Source organism: Nerophis ophidion, linkage group LG12 (genome assembly GCF_033978795.1).
Source record: "Nerophis ophidion isolate RoL-2023_Sa linkage group LG12, RoL_Noph_v1.0, whole genome shotgun sequence".
Taxonomy (NCBI): Eukaryota; Metazoa; Chordata; class Actinopteri; order Syngnathiformes; family Syngnathidae; genus Nerophis; species Nerophis ophidion.
The window spans coordinates 56,657,569-56,677,568 of NC_084622.1; the positions used below are offsets into that span (position 1 = coordinate 56,657,569).

At 44.0% G+C, this 20,000-nt stretch overlaps 1 protein-coding gene across 2 annotated transcripts in view; it reads left to right on the plus strand.

The window, feature by feature from the left end:
* The window catches only part of LOC133563617 (neural-cadherin-like), a 487,520-nt gene that overhangs the window by 180,020 nt on the left and 287,500 nt on the right, over positions 1–20,000 (plus strand). For both annotated transcript variants that reach the window (XM_061917839.1, XM_061917840.1), the window contains 2 exons: positions 12,310–12,514; positions 17,192–17,303. In XM_061917839.1, coding sequence (XP_061773823.1) covers positions 12,310–12,514; positions 17,192–17,303 — 317 coding nt within the window. The remainder of the gene's footprint in view (positions 1–12,309; positions 12,515–17,191; positions 17,304–20,000) is intronic.

Here is a 20,000-nt window from a genome sequence, read left to right on the forward strand (position 1 = left end):
AGCTGATCTAGGCTCAAGCGACCCCCCCGGCGGCCCTAAAAGGGACAAGCGGTAGGAAATGGATGGATGGAAATTGGTATTGTTGTCAGAGTTAGTTTGTGACGAACCTCAAGATGTAGAGAAGGATGCAGGCATTTTGCAGGTAAACATGATTGAAAGTTTGATCACATTACACCTGCACTGGCTTCCTGTGCACTTAAGATGTGACTTTAAGGTTTTACTACTTACGTATAAAATACTACACGGTCTAGCTCCATCCTACCTTGCCGATTGTATTGTACCATATGTCCCGGCAAGAAATCTGCGTTCAAAGGACTCCGGCTTGTTAGTGATTCCCAAAGCCCAAAAAAAGTCTGCGGGCTATAGAGCGTTTTCATTTCGGGCTCCAGTACTCTGGAATGCCCTCCCGGTAACATTTCGAGATGCCACCTCAGTAGAAGCATTTAAGTCTCACCTTAAAACTCATTTGTATACTCTAGCCTTTAAATAGACTCCCTTTTTAGACCAGTTGATCTGCCGTTTCTTTTCTTTTTGTCCTATGTCCCACTCTCCCTTGTGGAGGGGGTCCGGTCCGATCCAGTGGCCATGTACTGCTTGCCTGTGTATCGGCTGGGGACATCTCTGCGCTGCTGATCCGCCTCCGCTTGGGATGGTTTCCTGCTGGCTCCGCTGTGAACGGGACTCTCGCTGCTGTGTTGGATCCGCTTTGGACTGGACTCTCGCGACTGTGTTGGATCCATTATGGATTGAACTTTCACAGTATCATGTTAGACCCGCTCGACATCCATTGCTTTCCTCCTCTCCAAGGTTCTCATAGTCTTCATTGTCACCGATGTCCCACTGGGTGTGAGTTTTCCTTGCCCTTATGTGGGCCTACCGAGGATGTCGTAGTGGTTTGTGCAGTCCTTTGAGACACTAGTGATTTAGGGCTATATAAGTAAACATTGATTGATCATCATTTCATAATTTATTTTTATTCCTTTCATGAAAATGTATATTTACAAGCCACGTAGAATTGACACTTTCATTGTTTTTTTGGTTTCTTATACATTTCCATGATCAGAAAGGAGCAGATGGAAGAAGAATATTCTTATATTTATTTGCCCCCTTTTTTTTAACACAAATTACAGTATTTTAGATGACTTTATAACTGTTCCCTCCACCAACACCCAAACTCCATCATACTTTTCCATTTTCCTTTTAAGCATTTTCACAATGACACGTCAAATCCAAATCAAAACTAATATAATTCCAGTTTTCTCTTTTTATAACTCTTTTTAAATACAAAGATATTCTTACAGCTTTTTAAGTCTTTGTTTAGAGGATTCCATGCTTTCACACCAACAACAGACAAGCACATTTGTTTCAAATTTGTTCGCACTCTTGGACGTTCAAAGTCATACGGCCTTCTGTGGTTCTCATCTTCAGATGTGAACATATATAACTTTTGTATGTCCTTCGGAAGAACTTTATTTCTCGCTTTGAACATCATTAATGGAGTATTCAATTCTACAATGTCTTTTAGTTTTAGTAACCCTGACCTAATGAAGAGTGGATTTGTGTGGTCTCTATATCCTACTTTAAAATGATTCGAATTGCTCTTTTCTGTGAAAGAAATAAAGGCATTATGTTGCTTTGTATTCCCCCTTATTTCTGCACAATAATTGAAATAAGGTAGAATAATTGAGCAATATCCATCCATCCATCCATCATCTTCCGCTTATCCGAGGTCGGGTCGCGGGGGCAGCAGCCTAAGCAGGGAAGCCCAGACTTCCCTCTCTCCAGCAACTTCGTCGAGCTCTTCCCGGGGGATCCCGAGGCGTTCCCAGGCCAGCCGGGAGACATAGTCTTCCCAACGTGTCCTGGGTCTTCCCCGTGGCCTCCTACCGGCTGGACGTGCCCTAAACACCTCCCTAGGGAGGCGTTCGGGTGGCATCCTGACCAGATGCCCGAACCACCTCATCTGGCTCCTCTCCATGTGGAGGAGCAGCGGCTTTACGTTGAGTTCCTCCCGGATGGCAGAGCTTCTCACCCTATCTCTAAGGGAGAGACCCGCCACACGGCAGAGGAAACTCATTTCGGCCGCTTGTACCCGTGATCTTATCCTTTCGGTCATGACCCAAAGCTCATGACCATAGGTGAGGATGGGAACGTAGATCGACCGGTAAATTGAGAGCTTTGCCTTCCGGCTCAGCTCCTTCTTCACCACAACGGATCGATACAACGTCCGCATTACTGAAGACGCCGCACCGATCCGCCTGTCGATCTCACGATCCACTCTTCCCCCACTCGTGAACAAGACTCCTAGGTACTTTTGTTAACTTCTTACTTTATGCTTGTAGCTAATTATCCTTCTTCATTATTGCCCTGCTTCTAGCCGTCTAGCCCCGCCCTCCGCTCATCCCGCTTATCCCCCCCCGCCTTGGGGCAGGGTCTCCTCCCCAACCCGGAGATGGCACTCCACCTTTTTCCGGGCGAGAACCATGGACTCGGACTTGGAGGTGCTGATTCTCATTTCGGTCGCTTCACACTCGGCTGCGAACCGATCCAGTAAGAGCTGAAGATCCCGGTCAGATGAAGCCATCAGGACTACATCATCTGCAAAAAGCAGAGACCTAATCCCGTGGCCACCAAACCGGAACCCCTCAACGCCTTGGCTGCGCCTAGAAATTCTGTCCATAAAAGTTATGAACAGAATCGGTGACAAAGGACAGCCTTGGCGGAGTCCAACCCTCACTGGAAACGTGTCCGACTTACTGCCAGCAATGCGGACCAAGCTCTGGCACTGATCGTACAGGGAGTGGACTGCCACAATAAGACAGTCCGATACCCCATACTCTCTGAGCACTCCCCACAGGACTTCCCGAGGGACACGGTCGAATGCCTTCTCCAAGTCCACAAAGCACATGTAGACTGGTTGGGCAAACTCCCATGCACCCTCAAGAACCCTGCCGAGAGTATAGAGCTGGTCCACGGTTCCACGACCAGGACGAAAACCACACTGTTCCTCCTGAATCCGAGGTTCGACTATCCGGCGTAGCCTCCTCTCCAGTACACCTGAATAAACCTTACCGGGAAGGCTGAGGAGTGTGATCCCACGATAGTTGGAACACACCCTCCGGTCCCCCTTCTTAAAGAGAGAAACCACCACCCCGGTCTGCCAATCCAGAGGTACCGGCCCCGATGTCCACGCGAGTGAACTGAGTGAATTGAGCAATATAACATTGTCATTGTGTTGTATGGAAAACTACATTTAACCTTGTTCAAAATAAATAAGCTTTTAGATACCTTATTTTTCACATGCATTATATGAGCTTTCCATGTCAACTTTTAATCTAAGATGACCCCAAGAAATCTGATTTCAGACACCTTCTCAATTTTCACATTGTTTATGGATAAACTAACTTCTATCTTTCTTTTATTACCGTATACCGTATATTTAGCCTTTTCCAAATTTAAAGATAATTTATTCATATCAAACCACAATTTTAGTTTAACCATTTCCTCTTCAATATTATTAGCTAAAATGTTCAAGTCATCTCCTGAACAGTTTTAATTCGTATTGTCTTCGAATAATACGCACTGTAAAATTTTCGAAACCTCACAAATATCATTTATATATAAAGTAAAACGTTTGGGTCCTAAAATAAAACCTTGTGGAATTCCACATTCAATATTCATACATTCTGATTTAATTAAAACTAAACAAGAACAAACAAAAGGCTACTAACGAAAGGCGCGCACGAGGCAGATACCAAACTAAAAGAGTTAGCATGGGAGCTAGAAAAAAAAAATGGAGCTTAGCATGATAGCTAGCAAAAACAAAAGGGCCTAGCGTGGAACCTAGCAGATAGCGAGCAGAAAAACAGAAGTCATTACTTGTTGCGTGAAAACAAATTGGAAGCAGGAAACAAAAAACAGTAAGCTACAAATAGCCGAAATATAGCTTACCGCTACGCTGCAATGACACGACACGACAGGAGCGCCAATAATCCAGCCCGGACTGGATGGGAAGACAGGTCTAAATAGGAGCGGGCTGATTGACACCAGGTGTGGCTAAGTGCCAATCAGCCGCATCTGAGGGGACACAAACTTCAGGGAGAAAGACAGGAAACAGACAAAATAAGACCGCTGACAGGAACTAAAAACAGGAAATATTACACACACAGAGAGGAAAAACTAAAACACAAACAAACTGTCAGGGGCAAGCCTGACAATTGTTACTTAAATGTATTGTTACTACTATTATTGTTTTCTTTTTGTGTGTGTGTGTGGGGGGGGGGGGGGGGGTTGTTGGAGCCTATTTCAGCTGCATTCGGGCGGAAAGCGGGCTACACCCTGGACAAGTCGCCATCTCATCGCAGGGTTGTGGTTTATTTGTTACTAATTTATATCTCTTTTTTTTTTAAATCAATCCATCAGTCAAATATTTATATAAATCTTAATAAATATTAAATATTAATCATAAATGTCTCAAAGGGCTGCACAAACCCCAATGGCATCTGATCTGACCCAGGGTAAGCAAGAACTGAACCCAATGAGAATAATGTGAAAACGTGGAAGGGATCGGAGATGCTAATCAAACCATCCATCCATCCATTTTTCTACCGCTTGTCCCTTGTTGGGGTCACGGGGGTGCTGGAGCCTATCTCAGCTGCATTCGGGCGGGAGGCGGGGCAAACCCTGGACAAGTCGCCACCTCATCGCAGGGCCAACACAGATAGACACTCATACAGATTTACTTTCGAAAATATAAGTATTGGATACTTGTTGCCTTAATTGTATTTGACTTTATTAAATGTTTGGGTATAATTTTATTGAACAAAACCAGTTTCCTTTTAAGTAGCAAGGAAATGTATCTATGTTGTTATGTATTTTATGGAGGAATGTAGTTAATCACAGAATTGGCATCCAATGTTAAAAAGTATGGATTTTGAATCAAGAAACGATTCTAAATCGAATCATTACCTCCAATAATGGAATCGAATCATGCGGTGCTCAAAGATTCACAGCACTACAATATAGGCATATATGTTTTTTTTTTTCTTGAATAAATACAAGTAATAAAGTCATCGTCGGTGGTCACTTGAATGAGTATGACGATCCTCCTGGTAGGGGGTATCCCTTTTATGGAGGATTCCTGTGCGTGACTTAGTTTAACGTATAAAGACTGGTGCACCACACAATCCTTGACATAATCGGGTCAGGATCCAGTGGCTTGGAGTCCAAGACGACTGGGGACCCTTTTCTGCTGCAGCCTTCTTCCGCCATCGCAGCCGTTGTGGTAGTTCTTAAAATCCACCATCTCCGCCGTTGAGGTCTTCACCGTATCCCTGGCTAGAAGGAAGTCAGGTACTAGGCCTTTCCCAAGGCGCACCTGGGGTACCTTTAGTAAAGGGGTGAACCTCCTAGTGCCCCAAGACTCCAAAGAGGAACCTCCACTGCTGAATGCACTTTAATGTCATGCCCAGGACACACTAATAAAGTACCAATGATTGTCATACACACACACACACTATAGGTGTGGTGAAATGTGTCCTTTGCATTGGACCCATCCCCTTGTTCACCCCCTGGGAGGTGAGGGGAGCAGTGAGCAGCAGCGGTGGCTGCGCCCGGAAATCATTTTGGTGATTTAACCCCCAATTCCAACCCTTGATGCGGAGTGCCAAGCAGGGAGGTAATGGGTCCCATTTTTATGGTTTTTGGTATGACTCGGCCGGGGTTTGAAGTTTGAACTCAGGGCATCCACTCTAACCACAGACCACTGAGCAGGTATGCCCACTTGGCGACTTTCTTGCTAAATCTTCCGACTCTCCCACTCTAAATGCGACAAGCGACAAATCCAGCCTATTTTTCAATTATTTTGCAGACATGAAAGCGCGTATCAATCTGCAGTTAATGTGCTCAGCAAGCAAGTGCTGCCTTGAACCTCTCCGTCATGGGAAAGCACTCAGAGAGGTCGCTCACTCGCAGTCCCAGCTGCAGTCAGAGCCGAGAAACCCCTCCGCTGCGAGACTACAAATGATGTGCGCATCTGCAATGCTTCTGCTGTTTTTCGCCTCGGTTTACAAAGCCAGATGCAATTGTTTCTTTACTGTCACGTTAAAATAAATCACTGCTCTGGACTCGCATACCCTCAGTCACTTAATTACCTCGTCCACTGCATGTGTGTGGCTCTCGATAACAAGCTAAACGTTGAAATAACTACCTAATTATGTCTCAGTATAAACCAGGGCCACATGGCAGTAATGCCCTCAGAGGACAGCTTTAAACAATAAGTAATATATGAATATACGAGAAAGGGGTACAACCCATTTACCATTTACCATAGTGGGGCAAAAAAGTATTTAGTCAGCCACCGATTGTGCAAGTTCTCCCACTTAAAATGATGACAGAGGTCTGTAATTTTCACCATAGGTACACTTCAACTGTGAGAGACAGAATATGAAAAAAAAATCCAGGAATTCACATTGTAGGAATTTTAAAGAATTTAATTGTAAATTACGGTGGAAAATAAGTATTTGGTCAACCATTCAAATCTCTCACTGATGGAAGGAGGTTTTGGCTGAAAATCTCACGATACATGGCCCCATTCATTCTTTCCTTAACACGGATCAATCGTCCTGTCCCCTTAGCAGAAAAACAGCCCCAAAGCATGATGTTTCCACCCCCATGCTTCACAGTAGGTGTGGTGTTCTTGGGATGCAACTCAGTATTCTTCTTCCTCCAAACACGACGAGTTGAGTTTATACCAAAAAGTTCTATTTTGGTTTCATCTGACCACATGACATTCTCCCAATCCTCTGCTGTATCATCCATGTATCCATTTTGGAGGGAGCATGGCCAGAGACAGGAGCAGACCCAACAAAGCAACCAAGACAGCCGACTCCACTCTCGGCCAGTGTCCAGTCCGCATGGATGAGCGAGGATACGTCCAAGGTGACTGAGGTGTCCGACACCTGCTCACCCAGCCAAGACACCACGAAGCCTCTCCGTCCCAGCGCTCAGTGCTAGCTCCGCAGTCCTGTCCCCTCATCCGCATCTCCTCCAGTCCCTCCATACAGACTCCGGTGTGGCAGACACCCAGCAGCTGGTCTCCATGGCCAAAAGGCTCCCGGGAGGCAGATCCAGAAGTCCCCAAAAAAAGCACCACAGAGGTCACGAAAGTGCCACCCCTTGTCACACAGTCCCAAAGGGTCCCGGACCAAAAAGCAAAAAAAATATAATAACACATGAAAACAAGAGGGAAACACAAAAGGATGACACAAGAGCACAGAGCTCCTGCCAAAAATAATAATAATTGTTTCTGCATTCTCAGTGAAGGCCTCACATTTGTGGAACTCTTTGCCACTGGAGTTAAAGTCACAGTCGGACGTTCAACTTTTCTCCACAAAACTGAGAAAGTGGCTTAAGGATAATCAGAGCACTAGAAGTGGGTGTAGTATGGACGAATATGTTTTTATTTGTGTATTTTTCGGACTATAAGTCAAAGTTTTTTTTCATAGTTTGGCCGGGGGTGCGACTTATACTCAGGAGCGACTTATGTGTGAAATTAACACATTACCGTAAAATATCAAATAATATTATTTAGCTCATTCACGTAAGAGACTAGAAGTATAAGATTTAATCGGATTTATGAATTAGGAGTGACAGATTGTTTGGTAAACATATAGCATGTTCTATATGTTATAGTTATTTGAATGAGTCTTACCATAATATGTTACGTTAACATACCAGGCACCTTCTCAGTTGGTTATTTATGCGTCATATAACGTACACTTATTCAGCCTGTTGTTCACTATTTTTTATTTATTTTAAATTGCCTTTCAAATGTCTATTCTTAGTGTTGGGTTTAATCAAAAAAAATTCCCCAAAAAATGCGACTTATACTCCAGTGCGACTTATATATGTTTTTTCCCTTCTTTATTATGCATTTTCGGCAGGTGCGACTTATACTCCGAAACAACTTACACTCCGAAAAATACGGTACTTGTATTATCCCTTTGGGACAGCGTGGCGCGGTGGTGGAGTGGCCGTGCGCAACCCGAGGGTACTTGGTTCGATGCCCAGCTAGTACCAACCTCGTCACGTCCGTTGTGTCCTTGAGCAAGACACTTCACCCTTGCTCCTGATGGGTGCTGGTTAGCGCCTTGCATGGCAGCTCCTTCCATCAGTGTGTGAATGTGTGTGCGAATGTGGAAGTAGTGAGTACCTTAAAGGTTGAAAAGCGCTATACAAGTACAACCCATTTATGTATGTGTTTTGCACTTTTCTCAGCTTTTTTTTTTTTTTTTTAAAAGCCTAACCAGCCCTGCGACCCCGAACGGCACAAGCGGTAGAACATGGATGGATGGAAGCCTAACCAGGGACAAAGCTTGCAAAATTAGCATTTGGCTGTAAATCTTATGTACTTTGACATTGGTTACCTATGGGTAGCAATGTTTAATTGTACTGCCCCTGTCAAATAAATACATCAATAAAATATAATCCATAAAAGTTAGTATTTGTTTCACTAATGACAGCTATAAATAGTAGTTAGTTCATGTCAAGATGGCTTTATCTTTGCATTAAGAAAAAAAAAAAGACATCCATCGTCTTTTTTTCTACCGCTTGTCTCTTTTGGAGTTGCCGGGGGCGTGCTGGAGCCTATCTCAGCTGCATTTGGGCGGAAGGCGGCGTACACCCTGGACAAGTCCCCACCTCATCGCAGGGCCAACACAGATAGACAGACAACATTCACACTCACATTCACACACTAGGGCCAATTTAGTGTTGCCAATCAACCTATCCCCAGTTGCATGTCTTTGGAAGTGGGAGGAAGCCGGAGTACCCGGAGGGAACCCACGCAGTCACGGGGAGAACACGCAAAACTCCACACAGAAAGTGTCACACCTATGGATCTTGTTTTGTCATGTTATGTTTTTGTTTTTGGACTCTTGTTTCCCGTTTTACACTTCCTGGTTTTGTTTTTCCATAGTAACCCATTAGTTTCCACCTGGTCTCCAAGTCACGCCCAGCCCTCAGTCCCACACCTGTTTCTAATCATCATAGCTGCTATTTATATCATTCTGTTTCTCTCCTCGTCCTGGGAACTTTACTATTTGCATTCTGCTTCATGCCTTCACGCACCCTCAATTACCTTGCAATCCACTCCCCTTGTACCTGTCACAGTAAGTTTTTTTTCGTGTTAGTTATTCATAGTTTTGCCACAGTGCAAGTTTAAGTTAGTTCATTTGTCTTTCATGCCATCGAGCAGTTGTTTTGTTTTCCTGATTGTATTTTTGGAGCCAAGTTTTATACCTCTTTGTGAGCGCCCTTGGTTTGTTTATTTTTGTATTTAGAATCCCAATAAAACATCATGTACCTTAATTCACGCCTGGCTCGTCCCATATACCCTCTGCGTCGAAGGAGCACACTCAATCCTAGTCCAAGCCTGACAGAAAGATCCCGAGCCCAGGATTGAACTCGGGATAACTCAGGACCTTTGTATTGTGAGGCACATGCACTAACCCTTGTGCCATCGCGCTGTCCATTGTCATGTCTCATAATGATTGGGAACGATAAACAGAAATCCAAAAAAAGTGCAGTCCCCTTTTTAGTTTAGGTACCATTAAACCAGGGGTCAGGAAACTTTCTGGCCGAGAGAGCCATTAAAAGCCAAAAATGTATTTCCGTGAGAGCCATATAATATTTTTTTAACACTGAATGCGTGCAACCAACATTTTTAGATTATAATAAGTCTCGTATTCTTTTTAATGACATTGTTATTCTGAAGCTAGCCAATAATAAATAAAATACTTCTTACCGCTAATGAGACTTCTTGAACAGGTGCGGTAGAAAACGGACGGATGGATTCAACTGCACGAGAATGTTTTATATTTTGAACATTTTTCACACTGTGATTACCAGAGGGATTATATGTCAGGTCAGTGGCCAAGTGGTTAGAGTGTCCGGCCTGAGATTGGTAGGTCGTGAGTTCAAAATCCCGGCTGAGTCATACCAAAGACTATAAAAATGGGACCCATTACCTCCCTGCTTGGCATTAAGGGTTAGAATTGGGGGTTAAATCACCATAAATGAGCCCACTGCTCCCCTCACCTCCCAGTGGGTGATCAAGGGTGATGGGTCTAATGCAGAGAATAATTTCGCCACATCTAGTATGTGTGTGACAATCATTGGTACTTTAACTTTAACTTTAACTTATACCGCCATGGGTAAGCTTTACCCCCGTGTTACCTGCCGCATTCGGGCAGATGGTGTCACGTTCGCGGCGGTCGGGTCGGGGTTTGTTCTCCCGGAATGCAGAACGGACGTGAGGTAGGACATGATTATTTAATCATACACGTACCAAAAAGACAAAACAAACAAATGAAAAACATGCTGATCGCACGGGAAGCTAAGGTAACACTTAGCACAGGAAATACAGGAGCAAGGATCAGGAACATGAAAACGTAACCGCTGCATATAGCAAACAATGAAGCCACATCGACCGTGGTGAGCAACGTGAATAAATAGCTCTCGGATTAGTGCTTGCCGAGCACTAACCAGAGGCAGGTGAAACCAATTAGCACCCATGGTAACCAAAACAAACACCCAAAGTGCACAAAACAGGAACTGAGGGAGTCCAAAACTATCCATCATCCATCATCTTCCGCTTATCCGAGGTCGGGTCGCGGGGGCAACAGCCTAAGCAGGGAAACCCAGACTTCCCTCTCCCCAGCCACTTCGTCTAGCTCTTCCCGGCGGATCCCGAGGCGTTCCCAGGCCAGCCGGGAGACATAGTCTTCCCAACGTGTCCTGGGTCTTCCCCGTGGCCTCCTACCGGTTGGACGTGCCCTAAACACCTCCCTAGGGAGGCGTTCGGGTGGCATCCTGACCAGATGCCCGAACCACCTCATCTGGCTCCTCTCGATGTGAAGGAGCAGCGGTTTTACTTTGAGTTCCTCCCGGATGGCAGAGCTTCTCACCCTATCTCTAAGGGAGAGACCCGCCACACGGCGGAGGAAACTCATTTCGGCCGCTTGTACCCGTGATCTTATCCTTTCGGTCATGACCCAAAGCTCATGACCATAGGTGAGGATGGGAACGTAGATCGACCGGTAAATTGAGAGCTTTGCCTCCCGGCTCAGCTCCTTCTTCACCACAACGGATCGGTACAACGTCCGCATTACTGAAGACGCCGCACCGATCCGCCTGTCGATCTCACGATCCACTCTTCCCTCACTCGTGAACAAGACTCCTAGGTACTTGAACTCCTCCACTTGGGGCAGGGTCTCCTCCCCAACCCGGAGATGGCACTCCACCCTTTTCCGGGCGAGAACCATGGACTCGGACTTGGAGGTGCTGATTCTCATTCCGGTCGCTTCACACTCGGCTGCGAACCGATCCAGCGAGAGCTGAAGATCCCGGTCAGACGAAGCCATCAGGACCACATCATCTGCAAAAAGCAGAGACCTAATCCTGCGGTCACCAAACCGGAACCCCTCAACGCCTTGACTGCGCCTAGAAATTCTGTCCATAAAAGTTATGAACAGAATCGGTGACAAAGGAGTCCAAAACTAACAGAACATAACTAAACAAAACATGATCCGGATCACGGATCATGACAGACGGGGGTGGTGAGTCTGGTAAGGCAGCCCATCAAGGCGAAGGAAATTTCCAAGCTCAAAACCGCCGCTGCCTTACGGTCAACCTACTCGAGGGTAAGGCTAAGGGGGTAAACCCCAACAGAAAATCCGGAGCTGGAGTCACTTGTATCGACACTTGTCGCTCCCTTGTATCCACCAGTCACACGGAGAGGGGGTTCTTGCTGCCTGGACAACAGTTTGTCCTCCATAGTTCCATGCCCAGGCCATATAGATCCACTGGAGCTCCCTTTTTTTGGCTCTACTCCATTGTCTCCCGAACCCGAAGGATGCCAATGACCAGAAGAATCGTGTTAAGCGATGTCAGCTAAGATTTATCTGAGAGCCAGATGCAGTCATCAAAAGAGCCACATTTGGCTCGAGAGCCATAGGTCCCCCCCCCCCCCCCCCCCCCCTTCACTAAACTGACACATTATTTCTCACTATTAGGGAAATACAAAGCTGTTCAACCGTACAAAAGACAACTCTTATCTGCATAAGTGAATATCATTTTTGCAAAGTAATAAATAATTCATACTGACAGTATTCGTATTACTTGGCCGATGGTCCATGTTGCTATGTACGTATATCATGTTAAGAAAGAAAACATTTGGATTTTAATATGCAGCGTTTACCCCGTGTAAATTCAGCATTACAGTCTTTTTTGTTTGTCTTTCTTCTGCAGCTTCCTAGCCGTGTTTGCCATTTCCTTTCAAAAGCACCCAATGAGCTACAGCCTGCTGATCAACCCGAGCAGCCTTTTCGACATTCAGCAGGAGTCGGGGGAGATAAGTCTGACTCGGACGCTGGATTACGAGAGCGACCAGAGACGGTACCTGCTAATGGTGCGGGCGAGCGAGGAACCGGGCAGCCTGAGCACGGCCGCAGAGGTTTGTTTAATCAGAAAGTGATCCGGGCTGCTAAACATCAAGGGATGGGAGAGCCCGAGCTATCTGGATAATGAGATTTACTTTGATGTTCTATTTTCGATACTGTCACACTTGCAAATTCCTATAGAACAGGGGTGTCAAACGTAAAGGCCCGAGGGCCGGACCAGGCCCACGGACAGGTTTTATCCAGCTTTCAGGATAAAACCAGTATTAAAAATTAACATGAAATGTTTTAATCAAAGAAAGAGCTGTTCTAAATGTGTCCACTGGATGTCGCAATAGCAATTCTTTGTATCTTTTCAGACGATGCTACATATGTGCAAAATAAACCACATGATGTTAGTACATCAGTCGACGAAAATTATCAATCTACATAAAAAACAACCTGTAATTTGATTTTGATATCATTTTTTAGTAACACTTTAATATTGGAAAATATTCACTATTAATTAGTTGCTTATTAATGTAACAAAAACTTAATTTAGAGGTATTTGGACACTTGGGGAACATATACAGGTTAGGGTTACTAATAAGCAATAATTCTGAGGTTATTGAGGGAAGAATCTTAGTTAATGGCTTACTGGTTGTATAATAAGGCCATGCAGAATAAAGAAATAAAAAGTACTTAATTAATAATGACTAATTAAGAGCCAATATGTTACTAATTTGCATGTTAATAAGCAACTAGTTAATGGTGAATATGTTCCCCATAGGGGAACATATTGCCATATTGCCATATAGCCCTAAACACCTCCCTAGGGAGGTGTTTAGGGCACGTCCAACCGGCAGGAGGCCACGGGGAAGACCCAGGACACGTTGGGAAGACTATGTCTCCCGGCTGGCCTGGGAACGCCTCGGGATCCCCCGGGAAGAGCTAGACGAAGTGGCTGGGGAAAGGGAAGTCTGGGTTTCCCTGCTTAGGCTGTTGCCCCCGCGGCCCGACCTCGGATAAGCGGAAGAAGATGGATGGATGGATGGATGGATGGATGGATGGATGTTCCCCATACTCTCCACAGCCACAGATCCACTATTAACCACTAATATCACAGACAAAATGAAAGCTTGTTCCCATAGGCACCATAAATTGTTAATAATGTTTAGACAAAAGTGGTATTATATATACTATTATATATATATATATATAGTATTTATATATTTGTGTGTGTGTGTATATATGATGGATATGTGTGTATTTTGGGTATATGCATGTGTGTATGTTTGTGATTATGTGTGTATATGTATGTATGTATTGTATGTATGTATGTATGTATATATATATATATATATATATATATGTATATATATACATATATATATATATAATTTGTATATATATATAAATGTATATGTATATATATAATTTGTATATATGTGTGTGTTGTGTATATATGTGTGTGTACATATGTATGTATGTAAGTGTGTGTGAATTTAAATGTATTATATATAGATAATATATAGCATCTACGCAGCAACCACTGAATTGAATTATATTATATATATATATTATTGTATTATATATTGTATATATATATTGTATATGTATAGGGGTGGGACCTAATAAGTTTACTTCTTCCCACTCCCTTTTGAGCCAATCTTGACATCTACAAAAGATTAGTCACATGCAATGTTTTCAATGTAGGTGTAAAAATAATCTATTTTAAATATTTCTTTTGTATTTCATGTCATCCTCTTGTTTTGTTTGCATGGCTCAAAATAAACCGTTCATTCATTCATTCATACTAAAATGTTACCCATTTTTTTATCTTGATTGAAAATCAACACCTATAAGTTGACTGATTAACATGATCACATAATTTATTCAGAAAATATAAATAAGTTATAACAACAAGCAACATGTCAGTGTAAAACAGACCCAACAACTTATGATTTGTACATTTTCAGAATGTGCCCCTTCTATTTTTTAAACAAAGAAAACAATCTGAAGTTGTCTTTATTTTTAGGTTATCTTGCTGTGATTTTACCAGCCCGGCCCACTTGGGAGTAGATTTTTTCTCCAAGTGGCCCCCGATCTAAAATGAGTTTGACACCCCTGCTATAGAACAAAATGTGGCTTCATATACTAGAGCTCTGCAATTCTCACAGGCCAACCATTCTTTTTCTAAATACACTATATTGCCAAAATTATTTGGCCACCCATCCAAATGATTAGAATCAGGTGTCCTAATCAGGTGTATAAAATCAAGCACTTAGGCATGGAGACCGTTTCTACAAACATTTGTGAAAAAATGGCAAGCTCTCAAGAGCTCAGTGATTTCCAGCGTGGAACTGTCATAGGATGCCACCTGTCCAACAAATCCAGTCGGGAAATTTCCTGGCTCCTAAATATTCCAAAGTCAACTGTCTGCTTTATTATAAGAAACTGGAAGCGTTTGGGAACAACAGCAACTCAGCCACCATGTGGTAGGCAACGTAAACAGCGGATGCTGAAGCGCACAGTGCAAAGACTTTCTGCAGTTGCTACAGAGCTCCAAACTTCATGTGACCTTCCAATTAGCCCACATGCAGTATGCATAGAGCTTCATGGAATGGGTTTCCATGGCTGGGCAGCTGCATCTAAGCCATACATTACCAGGTCCAATGCAAAGCGTCGGATACAGTGGTGTAAAGCACATCGCCACTGGACTCTAGAGCAGTGGAGACACGTTCTCTGGAGTGATGAATCAGGCTTTTCCATCTGGCAATCTGGTGGACAAGTCTGGGTTTGGAGGTTGCCAGGAGAACGCTACCTTTCAGACTGCATTGTGCCTAGTGTGAAATTTGGTGGAGGAGTAATTATGGTGTGGGGTACGTTTTTCAGGAGTTGGGCTTGGCCTCATAGTTGCAGTGAAATTAACTTTGAATGCTCCAGGATACCAAAACATTTTGGACAGTTCCATGCTCCCAACCTTGTGGGAACTGATTGGAGCAAGGCCCCTTCCCACCAGTGCACAAAGCAAGGTCCATAAAGACATGGATGACAGAGTCTGGTGTGGATGAACTTGACTGGCCTGCACAGAGTCCTAACCTGAATAAGATAGAACACCTTTGGGATGAGTTAGAACGGAGACTGTGAGCAAGGCCTTCTCGACCAACATCAGTGTGTGACCTCACCAACGCGCTTTTGGAAGAATGTTTGAAAATTCCTATAAACACTCCGCAACCTTGTGGACAGCCTTCCTCAGAAGAATAAGCTGTAATAGCTGCAAAAGGTGGACCGACATCATATTGAACTCTTTGCGTTAGGAATGGGATGGCACTTCAAGTTCATATGATAGTCGAGGCAGGTGGACATTTCTTAAAGATGATCCTTTAGTGACAAATAGCTTTAAAATTATTTATTAAAGTAACAAACAAATAATAACAAGCTTTGCAAAGCGAGACCAAACCTGAACGACACATCTGTTCGTTCCAGCTTGTTCTAACTCCTTTAGAATTTGACATGACAATTATACATTCTCAGAAGTCCCACCCTCCATGCTCATTTACATACAGTACACCAGTGGAATGAATACCCAAAGTCCTGTGAAGAAGGAGAGGGTCTCGTTTGCCCAGAAGGGGGAGGGGTCACTCAAGAAAGGGGAACAATTTAGCTCTGTTGGGGGTCAAGAATAGATGACACATATGCCCAGGTCAACTAATGTCCACATGTTACATCAAAGACACAGGAGACAGAGCTTGATCAGATAATACATCTCTTGCTAAGTGTCACATTCCTGAGCCCAATAAACAACTTTTGGCGACCCCGTTCAAAGAACATCATCAATTGAAACGAGTACAAGTAATTTTGCTATCACAGTGACCAAATACTTTTGGCAATATAGTGTACCAGGTTCTAAATTGGCTGACAAAGCTGCTATGATCCAAACTCAGCAGTGACCCTTTGATGCCGCAGAGGGGAAGCCGCTTTTGTTCCTCTTGCCATGGCTGAGTAGCGCTGAAATGCAAATAAATGTCCCGGAGGTTCCCGTGTTTTTTTTTTTTTTTTTTCTTGTTGTTCTTTTTTCTGTTTTGTGTTTCACTCTTTTTGTTTCCGCCTGAGAATGAGCGCCGCGTGTTGAAAGTGTGCTCTGGAGATGAACTGCGTGAAATATAGCACACACTGAGAGGCACTTGCCACAAGAACTCCAAAAATTTGAAGACACAATCTCCAAACAGAACATTTCTGGATAAAATATTCAGTATATTTTGAAATATTAATTTTGAAGAGTTTGTTTCCCGATTGTCACGCGGTGCAATTAGTCTGCCCTCACGGATTCTGGAAGAAAAAAAAAATGGCTGCACGTTGTCGAGTCAAACACAGAAACGAGGAAAAAAAACAAACTATTCCAGCTATTTTGGAGCGATTACTCAGCTGTCACTTCACACTTTACACACAGCGGTGACGGGGAGCTTGCAGGGGGCGGATGGCGGCTAAGGGCCTTTGGTCTGAAACACACACTGCAGAACTCACACATGCCGGGAACATATCTATTTTTAACAACAGGGGGAATCATGGAGTGAAAGATAAAGGATGTTTAAAACTGGTAACTTCAGAAATGGACAAAATGCGATTTAGAAACGATTTCCTGTACATCAAAAGACCTGCGGGATATAAGTTATTAAAGAGAAGCTAATTCTGTGCATTTTTTTTTCCTTTCTCCCTTTTTTCTTTCTTTTCATCCATGTTTTGCTAATCAGGTTCAAGTGCTGATAACCGATGAGAATGATTGTGTGCCAGAGTTCCTCCAATCCATCTACAGCGTGGATGGAGTCCCAGAGACTGTAACCACAGCAACATCGCTACTGCAAGGTAAGGCACTTTACTAGAGATGTCCGATAATGGCTTTTTTGCCGATATCCGATATTCCGATATTGTCCAACTCTTAATTACCGATTCCGATATCAACCGATATATACAGTCGTGGAATCAACAGATGATTATGCTTAATGTTGTTGTGATGCCCCGCTGGATGCACTAAACAATGTAACAAGGTTTTCCAAAATAAATCGACTACAGTTATGGAAAAAAATGCCAACATGGCACTGCCATATTTATTATTGAAGTGACAAAGTGCAATCTTTTTTTTAACATGTCTCAAAAACAGCAGCTTGGAATTTGGGACATGAGAGCATGAGGCGGTTGTGGTGGGCGGGATTGGGGAGTATAGCGGGGGGCGGGGGGGGGGGGTTATATTGTAGTGTCCCGGAAAAATTAGTGCTGCAAGGGGTTCTGGGTATTTGTTCTGTTGTGTTTATGTTGTGTTACGGTGCGGATGTTCTCCCGAAATGTGTTTGTCATTATTGTTTGGTGTGGGTTCACAGTGTGCCGCATATTTGTCCATCCATCCATCCATCTTCTTCCGCTTATCCGAGGTCGGGTCGCGGGGGCAGCAGCCTAAGCAGGGAAGCCCAGACTTCCCTCTCCCCAGCCACTTCGTCTAGCTCTTCCCGGGGGATCCCGAGGCATTCCCAGGCCAGCCGGGAGACCCAACGTGTCCTGGGTCTTCCCCGTGGCCTCCTACCGGTTGGACGTGCCCTAAACACCTCCCTCGGGAGGCGTTCGGGTGGCATCCTGACCAGATGCCCGAACCACCTCATCTGGCTCCTCTCGATGTGGAGGAGCAGCGGCTTTACATTGAGTTCTTCCCGGATGGCAGAGCTTCTCACCCTATCTCTAAGGGAGAGACCCGCCACACGGCGGGGGAAACTCATTTCGGCCGCTTGTACCCGTGATCTTATCCTTTCGGTCATGACCCAAAGCTCATGACCATAGGTGAGGATGGGAATGTAGATCGACCGGTAAATTGAGAGCTTTGCCTTCCGGCTCAGCTCCTTCTTCACCACAACGGATCGGTACAACGTCCGCATTACTGAAGACGCCGCACCGACCCGCCTGTCGATCTCACGATCCACTCTTCCCCCACTCGTGAACAAGACTCCTAGGTCCTTGAACTCCTCCACTTGGGGCAGGGTCTCCTCCCCAACCCAGAGATGGCACTCCACCCTTTTCCGGGCGAGAACCATGGATTCGGATTTGGAGGTTCTGATTCTCATTCCGGTCGCTTCACACTCTGCTGCGAACCGATCCAGTGAGAGCTGAAGATCCCGGCCAGATGAAGCCAACAGGACCACATCATCTGCAAAAAGCAGAGACCTAATCCCGCGGCCACCAAACCGGAACCCCTCAACGCCTTGACTGCGCCTAGAAATTCTGTCCATAAAAGTTATGAACAGAATCGGTGACAAAGGGCAGCCTTGGCGGAGTCCAACCCTCACTGGAAACGTGTCCGACTTACTGCCAGCAATGCATATTTGTAACAGTGTTAAAGTTGTTTATACGGCCACCCTAAAGGTGACCTGTATGGCTGTTGACCAAGTATGCCTTGCATTAATTTGTGTGTGTGTGAGAAAAGCCGTAGATATTATGTGCCTTTAAGGTTTATTGACGCTCTGTACTTCTCCCTACGTCCGTGTACCTGTCCGTACAGCGGCATTTTAAAAAGTCATACATTTTACTTTTAGAAACCGATACCGATACTTTCAGATATTACATTTTAAGCATTTATCGGCCAATAATATCGGCAGCCCGATAATATCGGACATCTCTACACTTGACCCCCTATTTTGAGTCCAACTGTTACTCCTTTCTGGTTCAGTTAAAACTGCACAAAATATAGTTTGAAAACCAAGAAAAATAAAACCAAAAACTTTTCAACAATACAACAAGAAACTTTTGAGAGAAAGCCAAATAAAATTAAAAAAAAAACTTGAGTTTGCCTCAGAATATTTCTAAAAAACTTTAACCACTTAAGTAATTTTTGATCTCAGGCCGTATACTGAACTGACTGAGAACTGTGTCGTATATTCATTTTGATATTCTATTACAGGCACTTGTACAGATAGACCCCTAGTTGTGCTCAACAGGGAACGCTCTTGGATTTTTTTCGTCCTTGGGGCTCAGGGGTGCTTGAACCGAATCTTGAGGTGCTAAGAAAATAACCGTTTTTAATGACTTCAGTTGTAATTTTTTTCAATAAAAGCAGTGAAGATACACAGCACAAGCAATACCGTATTTTTCGGACTATAAGGCGCACTGAAAATCCATTAATTTTCTCAAAAATCAACAGTGCCCCTTAAAACCAAGTGAGCCTAATGTATGGCCTGATTCTGGTTGTGCTTACCGACCTCGAAACTATGTTATCTGGTACATAGGGTAATGATGAGTGTGACCAGTAAATGACAGTCACACATAAGAACTACGCCAGTAAACAACACCAAAACTTTAAAACGTTCAATTGAGAATATATAACATTACCCACGGCGCTCAAAAATCTTTCAACATGTTTTTAGTACGACTTCGGTAAGCCGTACTGTTTGATAGATTGTCGGCGCATTAAACATACGAGTATTATTATGGTCCGTGTATAAGTACTGCAAAATGGCACCTATTAGCAGACATTATTTGAGTTTTGTTTCGCAATATAATGGAAAGCAAATTTTCTTACCA